Here is a 25018-nt window from a genome sequence, read left to right on the forward strand (position 1 = left end):
ATATATCGTAGTAAGCGCATCCGAGAAACAGAGTATATTAAAGCTTAACTAGCATGTCTCAGCTCAGCAAGTATTTTTATCAAGTGACGGCAGGCCGTTCCTGTCGCGATCTGTGTCATCCCGAGTATGCAACGTGCTGGCAGTCTTTCATTAAAAACACTAAATCATTGCTACCCGGGTGCTATAAGCTATACCTCTCGCTACTGGTGGTAAGTATGAAGCGCAGCGATCACAATAAAGCAAAACGCTGACCTACTACTCCAGATACCACCGCTTGTCAAGGGCAGTGGCTACACTGTAGAATATTGGACTAATCACTTCCTGGGCTACGCATCGATATCAACCAAAACGTACATATTAGCCATCAGCGGTTTGACACTGCAATGTCTACTCTAGTGAGTATAAACCCCTTCCAGCGCATTACAGTGCTCCATAATATTGTGACATTCCAGTAAAGCGTTCGGGAAGCTACACTATTACTGCCTGATGGGTGTACCAGGCGTCGTTAGTGCTGCGCTCGTGCCTCGACTTCCGCGGGTACACCTACGGTTACAGGGTATCACCTACTTCAATATGATGCTCGAAGTGATGATCAAAAAGAGTAGACTGAGCTTCGTACAAACAATTCGCAGATCGAAGCTGTGGGCTACCGGTGCTTTCATGCTATGTAGTGGTGCTATCATGTACGTTCTACGCAAAGGAACTGTCAACCAATTTTGGATTATGTATCCGGCTACCGAGAATAGTACCGCTACGATGGATAAGCGAAGGTCATGTCTGCACGAAGGACCATGCCGTCGATACGTATTCGATGTAGTGCTTCCGGAAGAGCTGCTGGATCGGGCATATAGAAATTGATCGCTCTCGCACATCTCTTGCAGGGTGTCTGGAAGTACGCGTTCGCGGGGCTAACAATTGAAACGGCTCGTGCACTTTTATCGAAAGGCGCACTGTTCATCAATCAACCGAGAACATTCTGGACGGAAATTGTCAAATCAGTGGGCATCGGATTACCTCGCTTCCTCGCCACGTACGTTGGTAGCTACCGTTGCATTAGCTGCCTGCTGCCTGCGATTGTGGCAGGAGGTCAAGAACAACCAGCACATTCTACACTCGCCGGCTTTCTAAGTGGAGCGAGTTATCTACTCTATCCAAAATATCAGGTATTTACACTCGGATTCACCAAGTTCCTGGAGGTAAGCAAATGACAGTCGGTGCGCTTGTTACTTCGCTGAATCGGGTATGCTAATTCTGCTATCTTATCTTAATAGATGGCATGGGAGCATCAGTTGAATACTGTCAATGTGCGACCTCGTTGGATGATATTGGTCGAGCGCCTGCCACTCTTGCGCCTGGTGCATATACTGTCCATCGGATACATGTACCATGCGCTTGTCTTCCATTCTCACCTTTCACCGGCGTTTAACGCGAAGTGTGTAAACTATTGCTCCAATTACCGCGTTGAAAACACTAAGCGGCGGTTGGTGGCTTGGATGCTTGCGCATTCCTGGAACTGTTGCTGAAACCTGTGGTAACCAAAGCGGAATCTATCCAGAGTGCGGGACCGTCCTTTGGTACGGCTTCACATAAAACCTGAAAGCGATCCAGAAATAAACCTCAAAAAGCAAATGTTTGTGCGTGCATCTTTATGTGCATGATATGTGTACATGTGTGATTGAAATTCAAACGATTGTTTCGACAGCTACAACTAGTGCTAGCTGGCTGGTGTCGGTCGGTCAGTCGGCAGTCATGGTGTCTCTCAGTAAGCTGTTCGCTCAAGTGGCTCAGGGCCGAACCTGTCGCGACCTTTGGCATCCCCAGTTCTATAGCTGTGCTGGGTACAATGTGCACCTCTGGCGAACGATCATGCCGGGTAGTTTCAAACTATACCTTCCGTTTCTGATAGTACGTGCGCGCTAATCCGATTCTGTGTTTTCAACGTTTTTACTGCGTACTGAGTTCTCGTTCCATTTTGGTTGATTAATCTTCCTAGCTCCCACCATTGGTGAAACTGAACGAGTTGACGCCGAGGTACCTGCTCGAGCACTCACTTCAGTATGTTTACATCTCGATCTGCACGTACGTGCAGGCATCCCTATCGCTATCATCGCAATGCGGCCTATAGTAGGTATTTTGTCGCAGTGTGCCCTATTGTACGATTTCGTGTGATTTGTCAACCCTTACTCTGATCTGGAATTGCTAATCTTCTCACAGCAAATTACAGAACCGCCTGAGCTATTGGTGCATCATGTTTTGGCCCTGTCTTCTAGGAGTAGCAATGGGACCTCCGTTGCCAATTACACTGCTCCGGCTGCAGGCAATCACTTTTTTTAACATGGTAAACAATAGGATCAGTTTGTACTAGGATTGCTACAGAAACGAACCTCTCTTTGTACAGGGTATGGAAGCTGCCTTACGCAAAAGCACTTGTCCGCTGCTCCAAAGATTGAGGCGATCCAAGGTGTCCGCCACAGTCAGCTTCATGTTGTTTAGCGGCATCATCATTACCTGTGCCAGCATGAGCGTGGTGAAACAGTTGTGGTTCATCATTCCTGCCGACGAGAAAGGCACCACGGACTGGCGCACCTGTGCGCATTCTAAACCCTGCAGGCACCATCTGTTGGACGGAATACTGAAGTACGGGCTGATTGGCTTGATTCTGGAGGCAGGTCGGACCGTCTTGCGCAACTCCTCACTATTGCTCAAAGGCCATCATATGTCTCAAATTAGTCGTGCGATACTTGCATCCTGGAATCTTCGGCTTGGCATGTTTCTTGCTTCTTATATCGGCCTCTACCGGAGTATTAGCTGTGCCCTGAGACGCAAGTACATCATTGGAAGCCACACGAGTCACGTAGCCGTTGCTGGGTTTCTTGCCGGTTTATCCTACTACCTGTATCCAACATATCAGATCTACACCCTTGCATTGACCAAAGCCATCGAGTTCGGATGGGGGTACTATATCGAACGCTCCAGGAAGGCAAATCCGGACCATGCTATGCAAAGCGGTATGCTGTCGCTCTTCCAGCGTCTGCCGATGCTGCGGCTGGTGCAAATGATTTCGTTTGGTTATCTTGGACATATCTACGCCTTCCACCCACACGTTTCACCTGTGTTTCACCAGAAGGCGATGGACGTGTGTTCCGGTAATCTTACCCTTCAAATGCAGAAGCGTATTTCTGCGTGGCTTGCAAATGTACCGAACCCGTGTCCGGTTGGTTTGAACGAAATCTACACCATAGAGAATTAAATGACACAGTAACATAATCGATGGAATTTAACATTGATGGGGAAAAGGAGATAACACAGAATGCAGAACGCATTTTGAAGGCCAGTTGGACCATAAGAATCAGCGCTCGGGTATTGTACGGTTAGTTTAACGAAATGAGAGCGCTTATGTGCGCGGAAACTGAAAATATAAAACATATCATTCAAGCAAAACACACATACTTCTTTTTCTTCAGTTCACGCCAAGGTACTTTAAAAAGACAGGTAGCTTCTTAACCGCTTTGACAGATCACCATTTTGAATTTGTTTGACATTAATAGCAGGGCGCTTTTTATCAACAAAACCACGTGAGTTTCAAGAAGAAGAAAAAGAAGATATGGGCAAGTTTGGTGGTTTTATCAAGGAAAGTACCTGATTTCACTCTTTTTCGAATGTTTAAATGATTCATCTCTCTACTTAAGATCAATCGAGCAACCGAGGTATGTTTTACAGCGAGTGAGCACGGTCTAGGAACGCTAGCTAGCTCTTGTTCTAGACCGGGTGGCAAGACCTACGGACCGATACCATATTGAAACACTAGGAAGAATTTTGGGAATATTTGCATAAACTTCAACTTTCGTGCCACTTTTCGTGAATTTGAACTGTCGTAATACCACGGAAAAGCGAAAACACCTCCGAAAAGAGCGTTCCCGAAGTAAACATACCACCATCCCATGAATGTCAAACTCTGAAGTTTTTTCTAAAATCCGATCGGGGATTAGTTCTGCATAAAGCTACCTGTCTTTTTAAAGTACCTTGGCATAAAGCTACCTGTCTTTTTAAAGTACCTTGGTTCACGCTAGGTTTGCGAGTAAAGAGGCGGTGCCAGACGGGGCGAAAATCCTAGCGCAAACCACGGTACTTTAAAAAGACAGGTAGCTTTATCCAGAACAAATCCTCGATCGTATTTTAGAAAAAACTTCAGAGTTTGACATTCACGGGATGGTGGGATGTTTACTTCGGGAACGCTCTTTTCGGAGGTGTTTTCGCTTTTCTGTGGTATTACGACAGTTCAAATTCACGAAAAGTGGCACGAAAGTTGAAGTTTATGCAAATATTCTCAAAATTCTTCCTAGTGTTTCAATATGGTATCGGTCCGTAGGTCTTGCCACGCGGCCTGGAACAAAAGCTAGCTAGCGTTCCTGGACCGTGCTCACTCGCTGTAAAACATAACTCGGTTGCTCGATTGATCTTAAATAGTGAGATGAATCATTTAAACATTCGAAAAAGAGTGAAAGCAGGTACTTTCCCTGATAAAACCACCAAACTTGCCCATATCTTCTTTTTCTTCTTCTTGAAACTCACGTGGTTTTGTTGATAAAAGCGCCCTGCTATGAATGTCAAACAAATTCAAAATGGTGACCTGTCAAAGCGGTTAAGAAGCTACCTGTCTTTTTAAAGTACCTTGGCTCCGTGTGGCAGCATCTAAGGCAAGGTACTTTAAAAAGACAGGTAGCTTTATCCAGAACAAATCCCGGCAAAACGGAAGAATAGCCCCCGTGAACTTTTTATCGTTTTTTTCGGGCGAAAGTTCATTTTAATTATCGCAGACTTTTCAACCCACCCTTGTATACGTTCCTAAAACGATAAAATTCTACATGACAGAAAGAGATGTAGCTAGAAAAGAAAGAGAAAGGGCTCACTTATCGATCAGCTGTTTCGTCCCAAACGTACTAACGGAACGTTTACCAACGGAAGAATAGCCCCCGTGAACTTCTCGCTTAACTGTCATTGTGGGATTTCGCCGCTATATGTTGGCAACTCTACTAAAAAGTCAACCTAACAAATGCGCCAGAAAGAGAAAGACCAAACTTTGAAAGAACGGCACAACAATAGCTCACCACAGGCGAATTTAAAGTAGGGGCGAAGATTTTTGAAAACTCAAATTCAAATCCAACGGGCATGCAGCAACATACACGACGTGTAAGTTATGATTCTTTTAGAAAAAACCCACTATTAACACCTTTTATCACGTGAGTGTTGTTTTGTTCACGGGATTAAGACTTCAAAACATAAATTAAGGTATTAGCAGAGGGATGAAGAGGCATTTTATGCAATAGACTTTTGTTTATCATTTCAGAAGTGTTTTCCAGTCCCTCCCCGTCCTTCTAAGTATCCTTATTTTCGTTTTAAAGTTTTCCACCACCGTCAACCAAAGCTCTTGTAGAACGGTGTTGCGCTTCAGCATCGAGTAAAGCGGAGCTAGCAGCTGCTGGTTGGACGCAGTGTTCCAGCTTAAGCGCATGCTCCCATCGCTTTTCCATTTTGTCGGAATACAATAAATAGAGTTGATATTATTACTATTAACTCCATGAGGAACGCTCCACATGATCATCGTTGCGCATGCTTTGTTTACCAACAAAGCGACCATGCTGTGAAAGAACGGCAGAGCGTAATATGATTATCTCTCTCACTCCAGTGGTTTAAGCATGCGCTATGTCGTTCATACATTTAGTACGTTTGGGACGAAACAGCTGATCGATAAGTGAGCCCTTTCTCTTTCTTTTCTAGCTACATCTCTTTCTGTCATGTTGAATTTTATCGTTTTAGGAACGTATACAAGGGTGGGTTGAAAAGTCTGCGATAATTAAAATGAACTTTCGCCCGAAAAAAACGATAAAAAGTTCACGGGGGCTATTCTTCCGTTTTGCCATTATTACTATTAACTCCATGAGGAACGCTCCACATGATCATCGTTGCGCATGCTATGTTTACCAACAAAGCGACCATGCTGTGAAAGAACGGCAGAGCGTAATATGATTATCTCTTTCACTCCAGTGGTTTAAGCATGCGCTATGCCGTTCATACATTTAGTACGTTTGGGACGAAACAGCTGATCGATAAGTGAGCCCTTTCTCTTTCTTTTCTAGCTACATCTCTTTCTGTCATGTTGAATTTTATCGTTTTAGGAACGTATACAAGGGTGGGTTGAAAAGTCGGCGATAATTAAAATGAACTTTCGCCCGAAAAAAACGATAAAAAGTTCACGGGGGCTATTCTTCCGTTTTGCCGCATTTTGTAGACCCCTCCGCCTGCGACGCAGCGAGAGGAAGACTGAGGAGGTTGAAAACGAAACCCCCGCGGCCTGCGACGGGGTCGAAGAAGGGGCAAATGCGACGTTCACTATGGAACAGCTCGTAGGCAGCGGGGGAAAGAGCGGAAGAAACCGCGAGGAGGAGGAGGTTTCGCGCGCGAGTTTGTGGGACGCGACTGCGGAGGGGGAAGGGCGGAATGGGAAGAGAAGAAGGGCGAACGAAAACGAACGCGAGCTTGTGGGTTTCGGTTACGAGGGGTGTGAAGGGCGCAAGGGTCGAGGGGCGATTCGAACGGCAGCGCAAAAGAGAAGGGAACAGAAAAACGAGACGGAGCAACCTCGAGCAAAATTCGGCAAAGTCCCGATCGCGGCAGTCGAATTTTTTCTAAGTCCCGGGAAGCACGCGTTCCGCTGACGGTGCAGTGCAAGTGCACCCAAGTGTTTGTCGACAATGTAGTGGAAAGTGATTGTGAAGCTGTAGGTGTTGACTGCAGTCCACATGCAAGGTAAGATAAAACAACATTACATTACCCCGGAAGTAATCTAATATTTTGATATGTTTTTTTCCTCTCCGACATGTACACGAGCATTCTGCATCGAACGGTCAACCTAAAGGTCACAGAACACGCCAACGATCGAAGTACGCGTATGGAACACGCGGTTGAACAGGAACGTTCATGATCGCAGCCCGGATCACGCCGCCACAGCGACGCCACCAAGCCAGATGCAGACGGACGAAGACGACGCCACCACCACCAACAGCACGAACGGCAGACATCACATCATGATGACGTCACACCATGACGACGTCATCACCTAAGTCTTATGGCGTCACGGGGTGGGTTCAAAACAATTAGGAAAAATAAACGCCACCGCCATTGCGCGATGGCTTACGGACCAATCAAAGCGTACTTCATTTCGGGTAGGGAAAGAGTATAGGACAGAAAGAAAGGGGGCTATAGGAGAGAGCGAGACAACCACAGTCCACGTCTCCGAATCGCTCTAGTCTCCGTTCCTTGGGCCCCTATAGTCTCGTGCTAGTCTCGTGGGTTATTTGCCATAAGCGCGTTGTTCCGGAGACTAGAGCGAGACTAGAGCGAGCCTACAGCATTTCTATAGTGACCCAGTGTGCATTTTGTAGACCCCTCTGCCTGCGACGCAGCGAGAGGAAGGCTGAGGAGGTTGAAAACGAAACCCCCGCGGCCTGCGACGGGGTCGAGGAAGGGGCAAATGCGACGCTCACTATGGAACTGCTCGTAGGCAGCGGGGGAAAGAGTGGAAGAAACCGCGCGGAGGAGGAGGTTTCGCGCGCGAGTTTGTGGGACGCGACTGCGGAGGGGGAAGGGCGGAATGGGAAGAGAAGAAGGGCGAACGAAAACGAACGCGAACTTGTGGGTTTCGATTACGAGGGGTGGGAAGGGCGCAAGAGTCGAGGGGCGATTCGAACGGCAGCGCGCAAACGAAGGGAACAGAAAAACGAAACGGAGCAACCTCGATCAAAATTCGGCAAAGTCCCGATCGCAGCAGTCGAAATTTTTCTAAGTCCCGGGAAGTACGCGTTCCGCTGACGGTGCAGTGCAAGTGTAGCAAAGTGTTAGAAAACTTAACAAATACAGATACAAAGTGATTGTTATACTCTAGGTGTTGACTGCAATCCGCAAGGTAAGTTAAAACAACATTACGTTGCCCCGTAAATGAACTAATATTTTCATGTTTTCTTTCTCTCCGACATGTGCCCGAGCATTGTGGATCGATAGAACCCAGTATGCATTTTGTAGACCCCTCTGCCTGCGACGCAGCGAGAGGAAGGCTGAGGAGGTTGAAAACGAAACCCCCGCGGCCTGCGACGGGGTCGAGGAAGGGGCAAATGCGACGTTCACTATGGAACCGCTCGTAGGCAGCGGGGGAAAGAGCGGAAGAAACCGCGAGGAGGAGGAAGTTTCGCGCGCGAGCTTGTGGGACGCTGCTGCGGAGGGGGAAGGGCGGAATGGGGAGAGAAGAAGGGCGAACGAAAACGAACGCGAGCTTGTGGGTTTCGATTACGAGGGGTGGGAAGGGCGCAAGAGTCGAGGGGCGATTCGAACGGTAGTGCGCAAGAGAAGGGAACAGAAAAACGAGACAGAGCAACCTCGACCGAAATTCGGCTAAGTCCCGATCGCGGCAGTCGAAATTTGTCTAAGTCCCGGGAAGCACGCGTTCCGCAGACGGTGCAGTGCAAGTGCAGCCAAGTGTTTGTCGACAATGTAGTGGAAAGTGATTGTGAAGCAGTAGGTGTTGACTGCAGTCCACATGCAAGGTAAGATAAAACAACATTACATTACCCCGGAAGTAATCTAATATTTTGATATGTTTTTTTCCTCTCCGACATGTACACGAGCATTCTGCATCGAACGGTCAACCTAAAGGTCACAGAACACGCCAACGATCGAAGTACGCGTATGGAACACGCGGTTGAACAGGAACGTTCATGATCGCAGCCCGGATCACGCCGCCACAGCGACGCCACCAAGCCAGATGCAGACGGACGAAGACGACGCCACCACCACCAACAGCACGAACGGCAGACATCACATCATGATGACGTCACACCATGACGACGTCATCACCTAAGTCTTATGGCGTCACGGGGTGGGTTCAAAACAATTAGGAAAAATAAACGCCACCGCCATTGCGCGATGGCTTACGGACCAATCAAAGCGTACTTCATTTCGGGTAGGGAAAGAGTATAGGACAGAAAGAAAGGGGGCTATAGGAGAGAGCGAGACAACCACAGTCCACGTCTCCGAATCGCTCTAGTCTCCGTTCCTTGGGCCCCTATAGTCTCGTGCTAGTCTCGTGGGTTATTTGCCATAAGCGCGTTGTTCCGGAGACTAGAGCGAGACTAGAGCAAGACTACAGCATTTCTATAGTGAGAAGATCGTCTCACTGTTATCTGGGGATCTTCTCACTATAGAAATGCTGTAGGCTCGCTCTAGTCTCGCTCTAGTCTCCGGAACAACGCGCTTATGGCAAATAACCCACGAGACTAGCGCGAGACTATAGGGGCCCAAGGAACGGAGACTAGAGCGATTCGAAGACGTGGACTGTGGTTGTCTCGCTCTCTCCTATAGCCCCCTTTCTTTCTTTCCTATACTCTTTCCCTACCCAAAATGAAGTACGCTTTGATTGGTCCATAAGCCATCGCGCAATGGCGGTGGCGTTTATTTTCGCTAATTATTTCGAACCCACCCCGTGACGCCATAATACTTTGGTGATGACGTCGTCATAGTATGACGTCATCATGATGTGATGTTTGCCGTTCGTGCTGTTGGTGGTGGTGCCGTCGTGTACGTCTGCATCTGGCTTGGTGGCGTCGTTGTGGCGGCGTGATCCGGACTGCGATCATGAACGTTCCTGTTCAACCGCGTGTTCCATACGCGTACTTCGATCGTTGGCGTGTTCTGTGACCTTTAGGTTGACCGTTCGATGCAGAATGCTCGTGTACATGTCGGAGAGGAAAAAAACATATCAAAATATTAGATTACTTCCGGGGTAATGTAATGTTGTTTTATCTTACCTTGCATGTGGACTGCAGTCAACACCTACTGCTTCACAATCACTTTCCACTACATTGTCGACAAACACTTGGCTGCACTTGCACTGCACCGTCTGCGGAACGCGTGCTTCCCGGGACTTAGACAAATTTCGACTGCCGCGATCGGGACTTAGCCGAATTTCGGTCGAGGTTGCTCTGTCTCGTTTTTCTGTTCCCTTCTCTTGCGCACTACCGTTCGAATCGCCCCTCGACTCTTGCGCCCTTCCCACCCCTCGTAATCGAAACCCACAAGCTCGCGTTCGTTTTCGTTCGCCCTTCTTCTCTCCCCATTCCGCCCTTCCCCCTCCGCAGCAGCGTCCCACAAGCTCGCGCGCGAAACTTCCTCCTCCTCGCGGTTTCTTCCGCTCTTTCCCCCGCTGCCTACGAGCGGTTCCATAGTGAACGTCGCATTTGCCCCTTCCTCGACCCCGTCGCAGGCCGCGGGGGTTTCGTTTTCAACCTCCTCAGCCTTCCTCTCGCTGCGTCGCAGGCAGAGGGGTCTACAAAATGCATACTGGGTTCTATCGATCCACAATGCTCGGGCACATGTCGGAGAGAAAGAAAACATGAAAATATTAGTTCATTTACGGGGCAACGTAATGTTGTTTTAACTTACCTTGCGGATTGCAGTCAACACCTAGAGTATAACAATCACTTTGTATCTGTATTTGTTAAGTTTTCTAACACTTTGCTACACTTGCACTGCACCGTCAGCGGAACGCGTGCTTCCCGGGACTTAGAAAAATTTCGACTGCTGCGATCGGGACTTTGCCGAATTTTGATCGAGGTTGCTCCGTTTCGTTTTTCTGTTCCCTTCGTTTGCGCGCTGCCGTTCGAATCGCCCCTCGACTCTTGCGCCCTTCCCACCCCTCGTAATCGAAACCCACAAGTTCGCGTTCGTTTTCGTTCGCCCTTCTTCTCTTCCCATTCCGCCCTTCCCCCTCCGCAGTCGCGTCCCACAAACTCGCGCGCGAAACCTCCTCCTCCGCGCGGTTTCTTCCACTCTTTCCCCCGCTGCCTACGAGCAGTTCCATAGTGAGCGTCGCATTTGCCCCTTCCTCGACCCCGTCGCAGGCCGCGGGGGTTTCGTTTTCAACCTCCTCAGCCTTCCTCTCGCTGCGTCGCAGGCAGAGGGGTCTACAAAATGCACACTGGGCTGTTATCTGGGAAAAAACTGCGCCAACGATCGGTGTACGTCCCACATAGCACCCACTGAACAATGAGTAGACCCCTCTGCCTGCGACGCAGCGAGAGGAAGGCTGAGGAGGTTGAAAACGAAACCCCCGCGGCCTGCGACGGGGTCGAGGAAGGGGCAAATGCGACGTTCACTATGGAACCGCTCGTAGGCAGCGGGGGAAAGAGCGGAAGAAACCGCGAGGAGGAGGAAGTTTCGCGCGCGAGCTTGTGGGACGCTGCTGCGGAGGGGGAAGGGCGGAATGGGAAGAGAAGAAGGGCGAACGAAAACGAACGCGAGCTTGTGGGTTTCGATTACGAGGGGTGGGAAGGGCGCAAGAGTCGAGGGGCGATTCGAGCGGCAGCGCGAAAGAGAAGGGAACAGAAAAACGAAACGGAGCAACCCCGATCGAAATTCGGCAAAGTCCCGATCGCAGCAGTCGAAATTTTTCTAAGTCCTGGGAAGCACGCGTTCCGCTGGCGGTGCAGTGCAAGTGCAGCCAAGTGTTTGTCGACAATGTAGTGGAAAGTGATTGTGAAGCTGTAGGTGTTGATTGCAGTCCACATGTAAGGTAAGATAAAACAACATTACATTACCCCGGAAGTAATCTAATATTTTGAAATGTTTTTTTCCTTCTCCGACATGTGCCCGAGCATTCTGCATCGAACGGTCAACCACGCCAACGATCGAAGAACGCGCATGGAACACGCGGTTGAACAGGAACGTTCATGATCGCAGCCCGGATCACGCCGCCACAGCGACGCCACCAAGCCAGATGCAGACGTAGACGACGCCACCAACACCAACAGCACGAACGGCGAACATCACATCATGACGACGTCACACCATGACGACGTCATCACCAAAGTGTTATGGCGTCACGGGGTGGGTTCAAAACAATTAGGAAAAATAAACGCCACCGCCATTGCGCGATGGCTTACCGACCAATCAAAGCGTACTTCATTTTGGGTAGGGAAAGAGTATAGGAAAGAAAGAAAGGGGGCTATAGGAGCGAGCGAGAGAAAGGGTCACGTTTGATTGGTTGAAATCGAGACGATTTTGTTCCGGCCCTAGTGGACGAAATCGGGCCGCCACCATATTTGCCAAATGTATGTATCGTTCCGTTGGCGGCTCGATCTCGGATCGATTTTTCTATAGTGAGAAGTCTTCTCACTGCTATGTGGGCAGTGAGAAGATTTCTCACTATAGAAAAATCGATCCGAGATCCAGCCGCCAACGGAACGATACATACATTTGGCAAATATTTTGGCGGCCCGATTTCGTCCACTAGGGCCGGAACAAAATCGTCTCGATTTCAACCAATCAAACGTGACCCTTTCTCTCGCTCTCTCCTCTAGCCCCCTTTCTTTCTGTCCTATACTCTTTCCCTACCCGAAATGAAGTACGCTTTGATTGGTCCGTAAGCCATCGCGCAATGGCGGTGGCGTTTATTTTTCCTAATTGCTTTGAACCCACCCCGTGACGCCATAAGACTTTGGTGATGACGTCGTCATGGTGTGACGTCATCATGATGCGATGTTTGCCGTTCGTGCTGTTGGTGGTGGTGGCGTCGTCTACGTCTGCATCTGGCTTGGTGGCGTCGCTGTGGCGGCGTGATCCGGGCTGCGATCATGAACGTTCCTGTTCAACCGCGTGTTCCATACGCGTTCTTCGATCGTTGGCGTGGTTGACCGCTCGATGCAGAATGTTCGGGCACATGTCGGAGAAGGAAAAAAACATATCAAAATATTAGATTACTTCCGGGGTAATGTAATGTTGTTTTATCTTACCTTACATGTGGACTGCAGTCAACACCTACAGCTTCACAATCACTTTCCACTACATTGTCGACAAACACTTGGCTGCACTTGCACTGCACCGTCAGCGGAACGCGTGCTTCCCGGGACTTAGAAAAATTTCGACTGCTGCGATCGGGACTTTGCCGAATTTCGATCGAGGTTGCGCCGTTTCGTTTTTCTGTTCCCTTCTCTTGCGCACTACCGTTCGAATCGCCCCTCGACTCTTGCGCCCTTCCCACCCCTCGTAATCGAAACCCACAAGCTCGCGTTCGTTTTCGTTCGCCCTTCTTCTCTCCCCATTCCGCCCTTCCCCCTCCGCAGCAGCGTCCCACAAGCTCGCGCGCGAAACTTCCTCCTCCTCGCGGTTTCTTCCGCTCTTTCCCCCGCTGCCTACGAGCGGTTCCATAGTGAACGTCGCATTTGCCCCTTCTTCGACCCCGTCGCAGGCCGCGGGGGTTTCGTTTTCAACCTCCTCAGCCTTCCTCTCGCTGCGTCGCAGGCAGAGGGGTCTACAAAATGCACACTGGGGTGGTGCGGTCTACAGCGATCATCAGCGCGAACAGAAAAGTTGAATGCAGCCCGGAACACGCCACCAGAGCGACGCCACCACGCATCATACCAACGCGCGACACCACGGCGCGCGTCAGAACGTATCGAAGTGTTGATGTGCGAAATAGAAAAATAAATGCCACCACACGTGGCTTACTGAAACACACACAAATGCATTTTAATGCGCCATGATGGCATCGGGAGAAAAGAAAGAAAGGGGGCTATAGGAGAGAGCGAGACAACCACAGTCCACGTCTCCGAATCGCTCTAGTCTCCGTTCCTTGGGCCCCTATAGTCTCGCGCTAGTCTCGTGGGTTATTTGCCATAAGCGCGTTGTTCCGGAGACTAGAGCGAGACTACAGCGAGCCTACAGCATTTCTATAGTGAGAAGATCGTCTCACTGTTATCTGGGGAGAAGATCGTCTCACTGTTATCTGGGTAGCAACGAGTGCTCGCAGGATCAAGGTGTATTAAATAGGAAGGTGGTTTCTTAACCGCTTTGACAGTTCACCATTTTGAATTTGTTTGACATTGGTAGCAGGGCGCTTTTTATCAACAAAACCACGTGAGTTTCAAGAAGAAGAAAAAACAGATATGGGCAAGTTTGGTTGTTTTATCAGGGAAAAGCCGTGGCCACACGGGGCGAAAACTCTAGCGCAAACGAAAAAATTAATGCCAAAACGGTTTCGCTTGCCGTTTACATGCTGTCAAACGATTATTGGTCCGTGGAGCGTAAAACCTAGCGTAAAAGCTTTTTGCAAACGGTAGGGCTCACAATATGTTCTTTTTGTGGTTTACATCGACAGTGAGTGATCATTGCTAGTGTATTCAATCCTTTTCTTCAAAAAAACGATTTTAATTTCCTCAACCCGGCCATGTAAACATATCGAAGCGCAAAAGTTTTGGCATTAATTTTTTCGTTTGCGCTAGAGTTTTCGCCCCGTGTGGCCACGGCTAAAGGGAAATTTTATAGCGAGTGAGCACGGTCCAGGAACGCTAGCTAGCTTTTGTTCCAGGCCGCGTGGCAAGACCTACGGACCGATACCATATTGAAACACTAGGAAGAATTTTGGGAATATTTGCATAAACTTCAACTTTCGTGCCATTTTTCGTGAATTTTAACTGTCGTAATACCACGGAAAAGCGAAAACACCTCCGAAAAGAGCGTTCCCGAAGTAAACATCCCACAATCCCACCAATGTCAAACTCTGAAGTTTTTTCTAAAATACGATCGAGGATTTGTTCTGCATAAAGCTACCTGTCTATTTAAACTACCTTTGCCCATAATACGTTTTTACCGAATTTTAATATATTCAAGACACTTTGGACTAGGACGCCAACATGCCAATGTTTAGGTGTTCAAATATTTGCCTGGCGCTAATCAATAGTACCAGATGTTATGATTTTAGTGTTGATTCTGTTCGTGTGTTCTGAAGCTATTCTCAAACATAGCAAGTTCATTCCATCAGTTGTCTGCCACCGTTCATAAGATGAAGTTACAAATTCCGCTTGGTCGCAGTCAGAGTCCGGCTGAAGTGCACAGTGAAAAGAATGCAAACGATGTGAATGTCGAAGTATCCTACGATTCGCCAGCCAACGCACCGACCGGCGATGACTTCGAGCTCTGGGACCAAAGCAAGGCTTTGCGCTCGGAATATCGCGACAACCGGTGGGCCCAGAATGGTTGGTCGTCCTGCATACCAATCGCGGTAATCTTACTGCTGATTGTTCTAGTTGTGTTGCTGCCGTTGATGGATGGTCATGGTGAACGAGCAGGAGGAAGCACAGGTGTTTTGCAAATAATGGAAAAAGAAGAGACCGGTGGCCGAATGAGGGGCAGACAATGTCCGGATCGATGTCGGATCGAACTGGTAGAAAGCATACCGGAAGGATTATCGTACCCCCACGATAGTCCCACATTTCGGTCGACCTACGATGCTTGGTCCGAGCTACTAACATTGGCAACCGCTACAGTGGACATAGGCTCATTCTACTGGACGCTTAAAGGGGCGGACGTCTTCAACCACTCGTCGGCACGGGAAGGCGAGGACATATTTCGCCAACTGCTAAAGGCTGGCACCAAACGGCATCTGCAGGTGCGAATTGCACAGAGTACTCCGACGACGTCATCTCCCAATCTCGACACGGAAATATTGGCACGCCAGGGTGCGGCTACCGTGCGTTCAGTGGACTTCCAGCGCCTGCTCGGAGGCGGTGTATTGCATACGAAGATGTGGATTGTTGACGAGGCACACTTCTATCTCGGAAGCGCCAATATGGACTGGCGTTCGTTGACGCAAGTCAAGGAGCTCGGCGTGCTCGGAATTAACTGTTCCTGTCTGGTAAAAGACGTGGCTAAAATCTTTCGTGTTTACTGGGATATGGGTTTGCCCGATGCCCGGTTGCCTTCTAAATGGCCTGCAGAGTACGCGGCGGATTTCAACGACAGCACCCCAGCACTGGTGCAGTTCAATGATGCGTACACCTTGCGTACTTATTTCTCGGCAAGAATCATTTGCAATATTGTTATTCTATGCCGAGGCTTTATTCTTTTAATTAATTCTTAATTGCAGAGCTCTCCGCCGCCGATGTCACCAGCAGCACGAACGGATGATTGTGATGCGATTTTAAAGACGATACTTGCTGCTAATCGGTTTGTGCACGTCTCCGTAATGGATTATTTCCCGTTGACACTCTATACGCGTACAACACAGTGAGTCGACAATGTAATTCATTGCGGATGGCATTGCATTTAGTTTTTGATGATTTGCTCCTCTGCTGCTTGCTTCAAAGGTACTGGCCAGTGATAGACGAGGCGTTGCGAAAGGCAGCCATCGAACGCAAGATTTCCATTCGTCTGCTGATATCACTTTGGGACCACTCTCGACCTTCGGAGGACTACTTTCTGAACTCTCTCGAGGCATTATCCAACTCCCTCACTGGTGTTGACATCCAGATCCGACGATTCATCGTACCATCCACCGATGATCAGCGTAAGATCCCTTATAGCCGTGTCAATCATAACAAGTACATGGTAACCGATAACACTGCGTACATTGGAACTTCTAACTGGTCAGGCGACTATTTCATTGATACGGCTGGCATTGGGTTAGTTATGTCATCGTTTGAAACAAATAGTACCATCATTAGCGAGTTGCAGGCATTGTTCGCGCGTGATTGGAATAGTAAATATGCCGTGTCACTAAGCTGAGTACTCGAAAAAGAAGCGTTGAACTGGAAGCGTCGAAGCGTTGAATTTTGGTTTAGATTTGGTTACTTTGGAATGGAACATGAATAAGGAGCCTGAAGTGAAGTCAGTGCACTAAACCGAGCTTTAATATATCATATCAATACGATAGGTAAGCTACACTACCAAATTAACTTCTGCTCAGTTTACATACATTAGATTGCTATTTTTGGTCGGTAGGCTAGTTAATTACACGGCGTGGAAATCCCATCTAATTATGAAACGGCGTGGAAGAAGTGTTTTCTCTCAGCTCATAGAAAAAATACTGAGTTTACGAAACTAACTACTGTATTTAGCTCTTTTACTTCCATACTCTTCCTGGTGGATCGTGGTTGCTATTCATGGTTTTGCATGCGTGCAATGGAAGTATAACCTGGCTGAGTGTGTGATACTTCAAACATAAATCTTAAATACTGTGTGCCCCAAAAAGATTTGAAAAAGTAAAATTATAAGCTTAACTCCATCGTCACGAAATACAATAAGTAAAATATGTATAACAAAAATTAACGAAAGACAAACACATGATAATTAGCTTTAACTCTATTTGCTCAAAATAAGCATTGCTAAAACGCACTATTTTAACTATGCGAATGCATGCTGCAGGAATGTCTTTCCTCCCGTGTCGACGATGCACGCAAGTTGAACGATACCTCTCTTTTTTATTTCCTTTTCCGGTTGAATATTTTCATATATTTTATATTTCCTTTTATTTCTGGTTGAATGCATCTAATACTTCCAAAGTCATCGCGTATGCTTTCGCTTGTGACGAAGATTTTTATGTCACTGGTAGTACATTTTTTCTGACAAATTTTCCTAACATTTCGAGAAGTTTATTAGTTTATTTATGAGAGATATGAGTTTATTTCCACGACCTTTCTGGCCTTACATAATTTTACAAGTTAAACGTACCGTATCAGCAAAGATGAAGCTAACCACTGGTGATTTAGATTTGTTTTCATATTTAGAGGGGCCCAATACTGTTTGAATAGCGCATACATGAGATTGAAATATGAATTGTAGACAACGAATGAAGACTAAACATGATTGCAGATAAGGGAAATCAGAAGTAATCATGACAAGATCGCAGGATGGCTTAGATAATAAATCAAAGGCGATGTTATTTGCTAGCACAATTAAAAACACCGATTAAGTAAAATTTACATGAAAAATAAGATTGTTTGTGTTGAATTCTGAAGAAAATATATGAATTGTCTTAACATCTCAGTGCTGATCGAAATGAGGTTGGTCGGTATGGATAAGCTCAAAAGTTTTCACATCGAGACCTTCATAAAAAACGCGAGATTCGTAAGAATAGTTTTATTCAGTATTCAGCAGAAGACAATACTAGGTATTCAGAAAAAGACAATACCGGTTTGCGTGGTTAAGATATTGCTTAGTTTCTATTGTGAACACATAATACGGAACACAACAAGTACACAAACAACAGATAAAATTTGAAGCACAGTACTTGAACAGTTTATAAACGACAATAGTTAAAGGCGGTAGAAATGTAGTCGCATTAGGCAGTAATGAAACCATTGAAATGTTTTTTAAATCTAGTTCTAAGCCCCCTCCCATAGATTGAGAAAGAGGAGGGCGAGAGAAAGATGAAAAGAACAAAAGAGATAGACTGTGCCTTTGAGTTGAAGCCGCAGTTGTTACACAAAATCAGGTAGTCAAACTCTTCAGAGCCTTCCTACCTTCCTCATTCCTTACAACCGAGCCCGGCAGACCAGTTGCAGATGCCGCCGACGGGATCGTAGCTGAGACCTTTGGGGCAAATGTACTCCCAACCTATTACTCCACCGATCTCCATTTTGGCACACGAGATGAATTTTTTACACGACATCGGATGGGGAAAGTTGCCCTGATCGAGGCACTCGATAATACCTGGTCCATGCATGATAACCTTCACCTGAAATATATGCGAAATTGTTAAACAGATCTCCTATGTATCTCGTATATATATATATATATATATATATATATATATATATATATATATATATATATATATATATATATATATATATATATATATATATATATATATATATATATATATATATATATATATATATATATATATATATATATATATATATATATATATATACACTCCGTTTCATAATGATAGCCTCACCCTATTTTATCGATTTCGCGCTCAAATAAGGCGTCCCAAAAATAATTTAAATGGCTGTATATTCTTCTTTTATCTCTAGAAAACGTATGCAATTTGAATTTTAAAAATATCTTAAAAATTGTGGATGAGAGAGCCAAAAAACCAAAAATGAAGTGTTTCATAATGATAGCCTCACTAGGACATAATAATTTTTACTAACGGAAAACCAAATGGTAAATTGCTCTATCAAAAGGATACATCAACTAACCAATAAACTAAAGTTTATTATTGATATTTTGTGATTGTTGGACGTGCAGTACTGTTACATGAGTGCAGAATTGTGCAAAGTGGCGCATGGTATGGTACAGAAAAGTTTAACCGTATGATAACAGGCCTACAACTTATATTAACGATGGATGTCAATAACTACTTGATAGAACCTGAAGAAAACAAGATTTTGAAGCCTTGTGGAAGCGTGCAAGCATAGTTCTCAAGGAATAATAGGTAAAAATTGCGGACTGTTTCAAGCTAAACATACGATTACTCGCACTTTTAGAACGATTTGTGCCTGATTTTTATCAAAAAAAAATTTCATCACACTTCTAACATTATGGAAAGACTATTGGAAACAAAACTGCTTGATCAAAATTGTAACTAAAATTGTCGGACATGCTTTACGATCACATCTGATAACGTGAAGGAATGATTGTAGCAGTTAAAGTTATGATGTTCAACATTTTCGTATGTTTTTGGTTCCGTATCAATTTAGAAGGTCTCAAGAGTGATGAAACATTATTATTCTTGATGTTTCAAGTGTTTTATTTCATTTCCGGTAAAATTTCGACTGGATTACATGATTTACCTTCAGTTGAAATTTTAACGGTTTTTTGCATGTAATATCGCAAGTATTCTGTAGCGATCCTACGATGGATTGGGTGATTCCTTCAATACTGAATAGAATACTGTAAGATATCATCCTTGATCAACAATTTGAACTGTTAATTGGAAAATTACAACGTTTTTCCGGCGATTTCTAATTAAAAAACCGCGATGGCCTACGAAAGGAATCCAAACAAGGCATGATTTGACCGATTGTAGATCAACCCAATAACCTTCTAGCATTCTATTTGAGCTTAATATCATATAATAAAGGTCTAAACTTGTTAATATCACTACGATTCACCAGATTGAACCATCTTGGGATCATACAGACGCTTAAAGAGTCCATAAGCTATGCACAGAGGTTTCTATCTAAGAAAAACCTGACAAAAATACCAAAAAGTGAACCGAAACTCATTTTTCTGGGATGAAACGATAACAGAAGAAGCACTGATTACTAAAACATCTTGGATTTTGGATGAGATTTGCAAAAATATGCAGATTTATATTTAAAATCCTTAGTGAGGCTATCATTATGAAACACCTTATTTTTGGTTTTTTGGCTCTCTCATCCACAATTTTTAAGATATTTTTAAAATTCAAATTGCATACGTTTTCTAGAGATAAAAGAAGAATATACAGTCATTTAAATTATTTTTGGGACGCCTTATTTGAGCGCGAAATCGATAAAATAGGGTGAGGCTATCATTATGAAACGGACTGTATATATATATATATATATATATATATATATATATATATATACCAGCATATATGTATATATATATATATATATATATATATATATATATATATATATATATATATATATATATATATATATATATATATATATATATATATATATATATATATATATATAGAGCTGGTATATATATATATATATATATATATATATATATCTATATATATATATATATATATATATATATTACTTCCTTACTTGAGAAGTGGATTTCCCGATAACCCGCGTGTTATCATCATCATAGTAATCGTAGTCAATTGGCGTTGTACGAGTGCGACTGGTGATATCATCATGATGTTTGCGCCCACTTTCGTAAGGCCCGTTGTACACAACCGTTGCTGGCTGTTTGGTTTTTCGCGACACCGCTGAGAGCGTGTTTTGTCGAGGATGGATCGTGGTCGTTGCCACAGGGATGGAATAATGAAGCGAACCCGTATCCTGACCGTGCTTGTATTCTGCTTGCTGGTAATAAAATTGCGAGTGCGTGGCAATGCGTGGCTGGTGGATCAGTTTCTCTGCAAAGGATAGAGCTGTGGAACGTGAGCATCGTAACATAGATTATGTCGTAAAATTAGCCCGACTGAACTTACGCGATCGTCTGGTAGACGTGGATATGGTGAGTGGCTCCGTATAACCGAGCGGATAAGGATATTGGTGGGTGATGTTGTACTTGTGCGTAGTGGCACGCTGGTTCGGCTTGCGCGGAAAATTTTGCTCAACGTGAATCACACCATGGTGCTCGGTGGTCCGTTCCACTGTTGCTGGCTCAACATTTTTGCGAGTTGTTGTCGTGCTGGTCAGAGGGAGCGGTGCTCGGGAGATCGTCGTTATCGCATCGAGGAGCAGCTCTTGCTCTACCGACACTCCTTCGACGTTGGGTTCGCCGATTTGCTGGAAACGATTGCCCTTCGTCTCCTCATCATGGTTGTTGTTGAACAACTTGCTGCTTTGGCGAATGCTCGGTTCGATGTGCTGGTCAGTGTCGGATACTGTTGCCAACGGTGCAGATATCTTCACCGAACTAAGGATACTTGCTGGCCGGTACTTGCTCTTGCCGAAAAACTTGTCGTCGACGGAACTGCCCGTACTAAACTCTGTGGAAGCCTCAGTCGTGGTAGTTAAGGTACGTGTCAATGGAGACGCATTATTACGCCTTTTAAATAGCGTATTCGTTGCTCGTGTACTCGATTCTACAAGCGTTTTAGCAAATAGAGAGTAGAGTATAAAAAAATAATGGCAAATTCTTGAGCATGAGACGAGGACGATTCCGGTAAAATTTCTTATATGACGTTATCAATTCTATTGCCAACCAATATTTCCATTGCACTCTAGTTCTACTGCATACATTACTACATTGTAGTCAAATAAAACAAAAATGTTTCGAACGTAATCGAATATTGAAGTTCAATAAAATAAATTAGTCGCATCTTCCATAGCGATTGAAATAACTGCGGGATGTTCTGGTTTATTGCCGAATTATAAGGTTAAATATTTGTACAGTCGCCCCTTATTAGCTCGCTAGTGTATTTCATTTTTAATCGGTTGTGAATATTTGAAGACATGCAACAGAATAGGCCTCTGTGTGGACAGTGTCCGTGCTGACTAACGTTTGACAGACATAAAAGCTCAAGCGTAAACAGTTTCACAATGTAACATGTGCGAACCAAAAGGCTTGAGTCGTAATTACGTAGCCAATTACGACTAGCAGCAACAGCAGCTGCTCTTGAATGTACCAATAATGGAACTGTGTCCATTGTGGACATTACCTTGATGCCGTACAGATCTGTACTGCTGAACAGATAACACAAGGCGCACTAATATTTACTCGAGAACATTTCACGCTCATACCATGCTAACCTAACGGTCATTATATATCCTTGCGCCCCCATATCGTAGAATGGGGAAAAAGATATCAAAACGTATGATGTAAGCATCTCCAGCTGCCAACTCCCTGTAAGTAGATATAGGCGCGGAAGTTTACAGGCATTGCACGCCTTGCGCTTTCCCTTGTTGACCTCTACGAGATTGACCAGATTACGTGAAGTTGCTTGTTTCGTGGATACCGTTGCTATTGTCGCTAGGCATTGTACAGCAGGATTGTCGAAACCGGTCCGGCATTAAGCGACACTGCACAAGGAACAGCGAAAGAGAGGGATCTGCATTTGAATTAAATAATCATTTAAATGCACGCATGCCATCGATGACCTGCTCACCTTGGGATTTTATTAAGCGGATGGAATGTGGCTAACGCAAGAGCTGAGTCTCAATACAGGTCTCAAACTCATATTAGCATCTGAGCCGTTGTGGAAAAATCAAAAAACTCAGCGGGTCACAGTGTAATACCCAAATTAGCAGGCGCATCACACACACAAAAATGTCTTTTTTTCATATAAAATTACGTTCAACTTTACGCGGAGGACGTCCACAAAACGGTATTGAGCGCCGCACGCGAGGCCCGCGGGAGTACGCGCGTGTGTGTATGTGTATGTTGGCGACTACTTCGCAACGAGTTTGGCAACCGCCAAATGACCAAAACATTTCACACACTGATGATATGATGAAATTTATGGGACACCTTTCCTACCACCTCATTTGAACACAAGGTGCTGGGTGAGTAGTTTCGTCAGCACCAGGTCATGTTGATAACCTTGTACCAAGTGGATAGCTACGGAATGGGGGGAGGGGTGAAGAGAGCTAATGAAAAATCCTCCATCGATTGAAATTTTGATTAAAATGCTATGTCTTCATTGGATTTATGCGACGTTTGGTGAAGTGACCACGGGTATGGAACGCGATCTGATGCGCGTGATTTGACGTCCGACGCCAAATATAAGTGTGGTGGTGGGAAAGGGGAAGGTGGTATGGAGAAGGGGGAGGGAGAGATCGTATTTACAGAGGGGTAAGTCTGTATTCATTCGTTCGAAACGAAAGGAGGGCAGGATTTCCGTTTATAGTTTTGCGTTTCCAATTCCAATTCATCGTTCACGTTACCAACAAGGAGCGGACTGGACAGGACCTATGTGTTATGTACAGTAAGTGCCATTTCGCCATGAAAAGGGCATTAACTTGTTCTAGAGTGGGAGTCGTCTTTTTTGGGTCTATTAAAGCAAGCACGAACCGATGTTTTCGGTTATTTCGACAGCCAATAATGGCTACATAATAATACACTGAGGTTATAGATGTGGCATAGACGCAGATATGTTACAGTGCAAACTGTAAAATAATCATGTTCCACATGTAACCAATCGTATGTCGGACTTTGGAGAGTGTTACGGAATAAGGGATAATCCCGTTATCGAAAGGGCGTGTGCCCAGCCGTAAGCAGTTCGAACGTGCCAGGCAGGTCGCAGGGACGCAAGTGAGAGAGAACGATACGTGAAGTGTTAAGCGAACCACCGCGTAGATAGGACTATAGTTTTAAATCGCTTTGTACGCATTCACTGCAGGTAAACGACTATCTATCTTCTATATATATAAAAATGAATGTGTCTGTCCGGATGTCCGGTATAGACTCCGAAACTACTGGACCAATTGACTCCAAATTTGGTATGTGGGGGTTTTTGAGGCCGGTGAGTTCTATAGGCATGGTTATAAACCCCCCGCAACCTTCCTTCATGCCCTTCTCTAACACTTGATTGTTAAAAACATTCATTACTCCGCAAGTTATGAACCGAATATCATTAAAACTTGCACAATTGTTGATGGTCATCTGAGAAACTATGGGACAAAATTTGGTCTACATCGGATGAAGGGAAAGGGGAGCTTCCATACAACCCCAATCCTTAAAATACGTCCTAGGGCAATATGGGTATCGTTTCCTAGGTTTTGATGGTCTCTAAATCGATTGGATTCACTTAATACTCTTTTACTTGCTTCTTTCACCTATCCACCATCACCACCCTCCATTCCGTACATCTTGCAGAGCAGAGTGAGGGATGGGAAAATTATATAGTTGCGTTTAATTCATGAATAATGACTTAAAAAATGAAACCAATAGAAGAACGAGAGAGAGAGAGAAAGAGAGAGAGAGAGAGAGAGAGAAAAAGAGAGAGAGAGAGAGAAAAAGAGAGAGAGAGAGAGAGAGAGAGAGAGAGAGAGAGCGCCTGCGGTGGAATGGTAACATGAATTTGGAATGAATTTCGGGAACGCTGCAGAAATCGTCACCATTTTTTATTGATGTGTCTACTGTTGGTTTAAATTTTCTTAACAATTTCTTAAGTTCAATCAAGTCATTAGGTAATCAAGAAGCTGCTTTAAGTTTCACAAGTCAATTTACATGAAACAATTATAAAAACTCATTCAGTTGTTTATTGTTAATTTTTGATTATTGATTTACGTGCCTCTTATCATTGACGATTTTCAACGTATCGGGCTATGAATGGTAAACGATCGGAATTACATGCACAAACATATAAAGCAGCAGTAATCGAATAGCAATAGAAAACAATACCAACATATCCTATCTATCAGGAACGGCTTGCGATTGGAATGATCACCGAGAATGTCCGAGAGAGAAGAAAGACCCTCGATCTGATCGATCGACGTTTGAGTAAATTTGAAGTGCTGTGTTTTTAGTTATGATTTACCATATGACTATGTTAATCATC

The 25018-nt window shown here is 45.1% G+C and overlaps 4 protein-coding genes and 2 long non-coding RNA genes across 12 annotated transcripts in view; 5 read left to right on the plus strand and 1 right to left on the minus strand.

The window, feature by feature from the left end:
* Positions 1–31: 31 nt before the first annotated feature.
* Positions 32–1635, plus strand: LOC125948944 (uncharacterized). The gene is made up of 5 exons (XM_049675509.1): positions 32–209; positions 265–395; positions 453–813; positions 882–1196; positions 1272–1635. The coding sequence occupies exons 1-5, from the start codon at positions 54–56 to the stop codon at positions 1521–1523; spliced, it is 1215 nt and encodes a 404-aa protein (XP_049531466.1). The 5' UTR covers positions 32–53; the 3' UTR covers positions 1524–1635.
* Positions 1636–1749: 114 nt separating this feature from the next.
* On the plus strand, positions 1750–3440 carry LOC125959870 (uncharacterized). Its single transcript, XM_049692859.1, has 4 exons — positions 1750–1905; positions 1994–2124; positions 2215–2338; positions 2399–3440. Exons 1-4 carry the CDS (start codon positions 1750–1752, stop codon positions 3248–3250), a joined length of 1263 nt encoding a protein of 420 aa, XP_049548816.1. The 3' UTR covers positions 3251–3440.
* Positions 3441–6328: 2888 nt separating this feature from the next.
* On the plus strand, positions 6329–7198 carry LOC125949089 (uncharacterized). The gene is made up of 2 exons (XR_007468645.1): positions 6329–6807; positions 6889–7198. It is a non-coding gene; the product is annotated as an uncharacterized LOC125949089 (long non-coding RNA).
* An 844-nt stretch (positions 7199–8042) lies between these two features.
* Positions 8043–8988, plus strand: LOC125949102 (uncharacterized). The gene is made up of 2 exons (XR_007468647.1): positions 8043–8597; positions 8679–8988. It is a non-coding gene; the product is annotated as an uncharacterized LOC125949102 (long non-coding RNA).
* A 5688-nt stretch (positions 8989–14676) lies between these two features.
* Positions 14677–17868, plus strand: LOC125948841 (5'-3' exonuclease PLD3-like). Its single transcript, XM_049675325.1, has 3 exons — positions 14677–15901; positions 15971–16110; positions 16191–17868. The coding sequence occupies exons 1-3, from the start codon at positions 14888–14890 to the stop codon at positions 16606–16608; spliced, it is 1572 nt and encodes a 523-aa protein (XP_049531282.1). The 5' UTR covers positions 14677–14887; the 3' UTR covers positions 16609–17868.
* A 78-nt stretch (positions 17869–17946) lies between these two features.
* Positions 17947–25018, minus strand: part of LOC125948448 (mucin-5AC) — a 55194-nt gene continuing 48122 nt past the window's right edge. For all 7 annotated transcript variants that reach the window (XM_049674568.1, XM_049674537.1, XM_049674527.1 and 4 more), the window contains 3 exons: positions 21002–21601; positions 20610–20941; positions 17947–18559 (listed from right to left, as the gene is read on the minus strand). In XM_049674568.1, the coding sequence (XP_049530525.1) occupies positions 18350–18559; positions 20610–20941; positions 21002–21601 (1142 nt within the window). In that variant the 3' untranslated portion in view covers positions 17947–18349. The remainder of the gene's footprint in view (positions 18560–20609; positions 20942–21001; positions 21602–25018) is intronic.

The sequence above is a fragment of the Anopheles darlingi genome, chromosome X, assembly GCF_943734745.1.
Source record: "Anopheles darlingi chromosome X, idAnoDarlMG_H_01, whole genome shotgun sequence".
Classification (NCBI taxonomy): domain Eukaryota; kingdom Metazoa; phylum Arthropoda; class Insecta; order Diptera; family Culicidae; genus Anopheles; species Anopheles darlingi.

What these genes read in the sequence shown, in the direction of transcription:
- LOC125948944 (XM_049675509.1), top strand. Translation starts at nt 54, where the DNA reads ATGTCTCAGCTCAGCAAGTATTTTTATCAAGTGACGGCAGGCCGTTCC. An exon ending in TATACCTCTCGCTACTGGTG is followed by an intron (nt 210 to 264) that starts GTAAGTATGAAG and finishes CTACTACTCCAG; the next exon opens with ATACCACCGCTTGTCAAGGG. An exon ending in GCCGTCGATACGTATTCGAT is followed by an intron (nt 814 to 881) that starts GTAGTGCTTCCG and finishes CATCTCTTGCAG; the next exon opens with GGTGTCTGGAAGTACGCGTT.
- LOC125959870 (XM_049692859.1), top strand. Translation starts at nt 1,750, where the DNA reads ATGGTGTCTCTCAGTAAGCTGTTCGCTCAAGTGGCTCAGGGCCGAACC. An exon ending in TCATCGCAATGCGGCCTATA is followed by an intron (nt 2,125 to 2,214) that starts GTAGGTATTTTG and finishes ATCTTCTCACAG; the next exon opens with CAAATTACAGAACCGCCTGA. An exon ending in CAATCACTTTTTTTAACATG is followed by an intron (nt 2,339 to 2,398) that starts GTAAACAATAGG and finishes CTCTTTGTACAG; the next exon opens with GGTATGGAAGCTGCCTTACG.
- LOC125948841 (XM_049675325.1), top strand. Translation starts at nt 14,888, where the DNA reads ATGAAGTTACAAATTCCGCTTGGTCGCAGTCAGAGTCCGGCTGAAGTG. An exon ending in CCTTGCGTACTTATTTCTCG is followed by an intron (nt 15,902 to 15,970) that starts GCAAGAATCATT and finishes TCTTAATTGCAG; the next exon opens with AGCTCTCCGCCGCCGATGTC. An exon ending in CTCTATACGCGTACAACACA is followed by an intron (nt 16,111 to 16,190) that starts GTGAGTCGACAA and finishes CTTGCTTCAAAG; the next exon opens with GTACTGGCCAGTGATAGACG.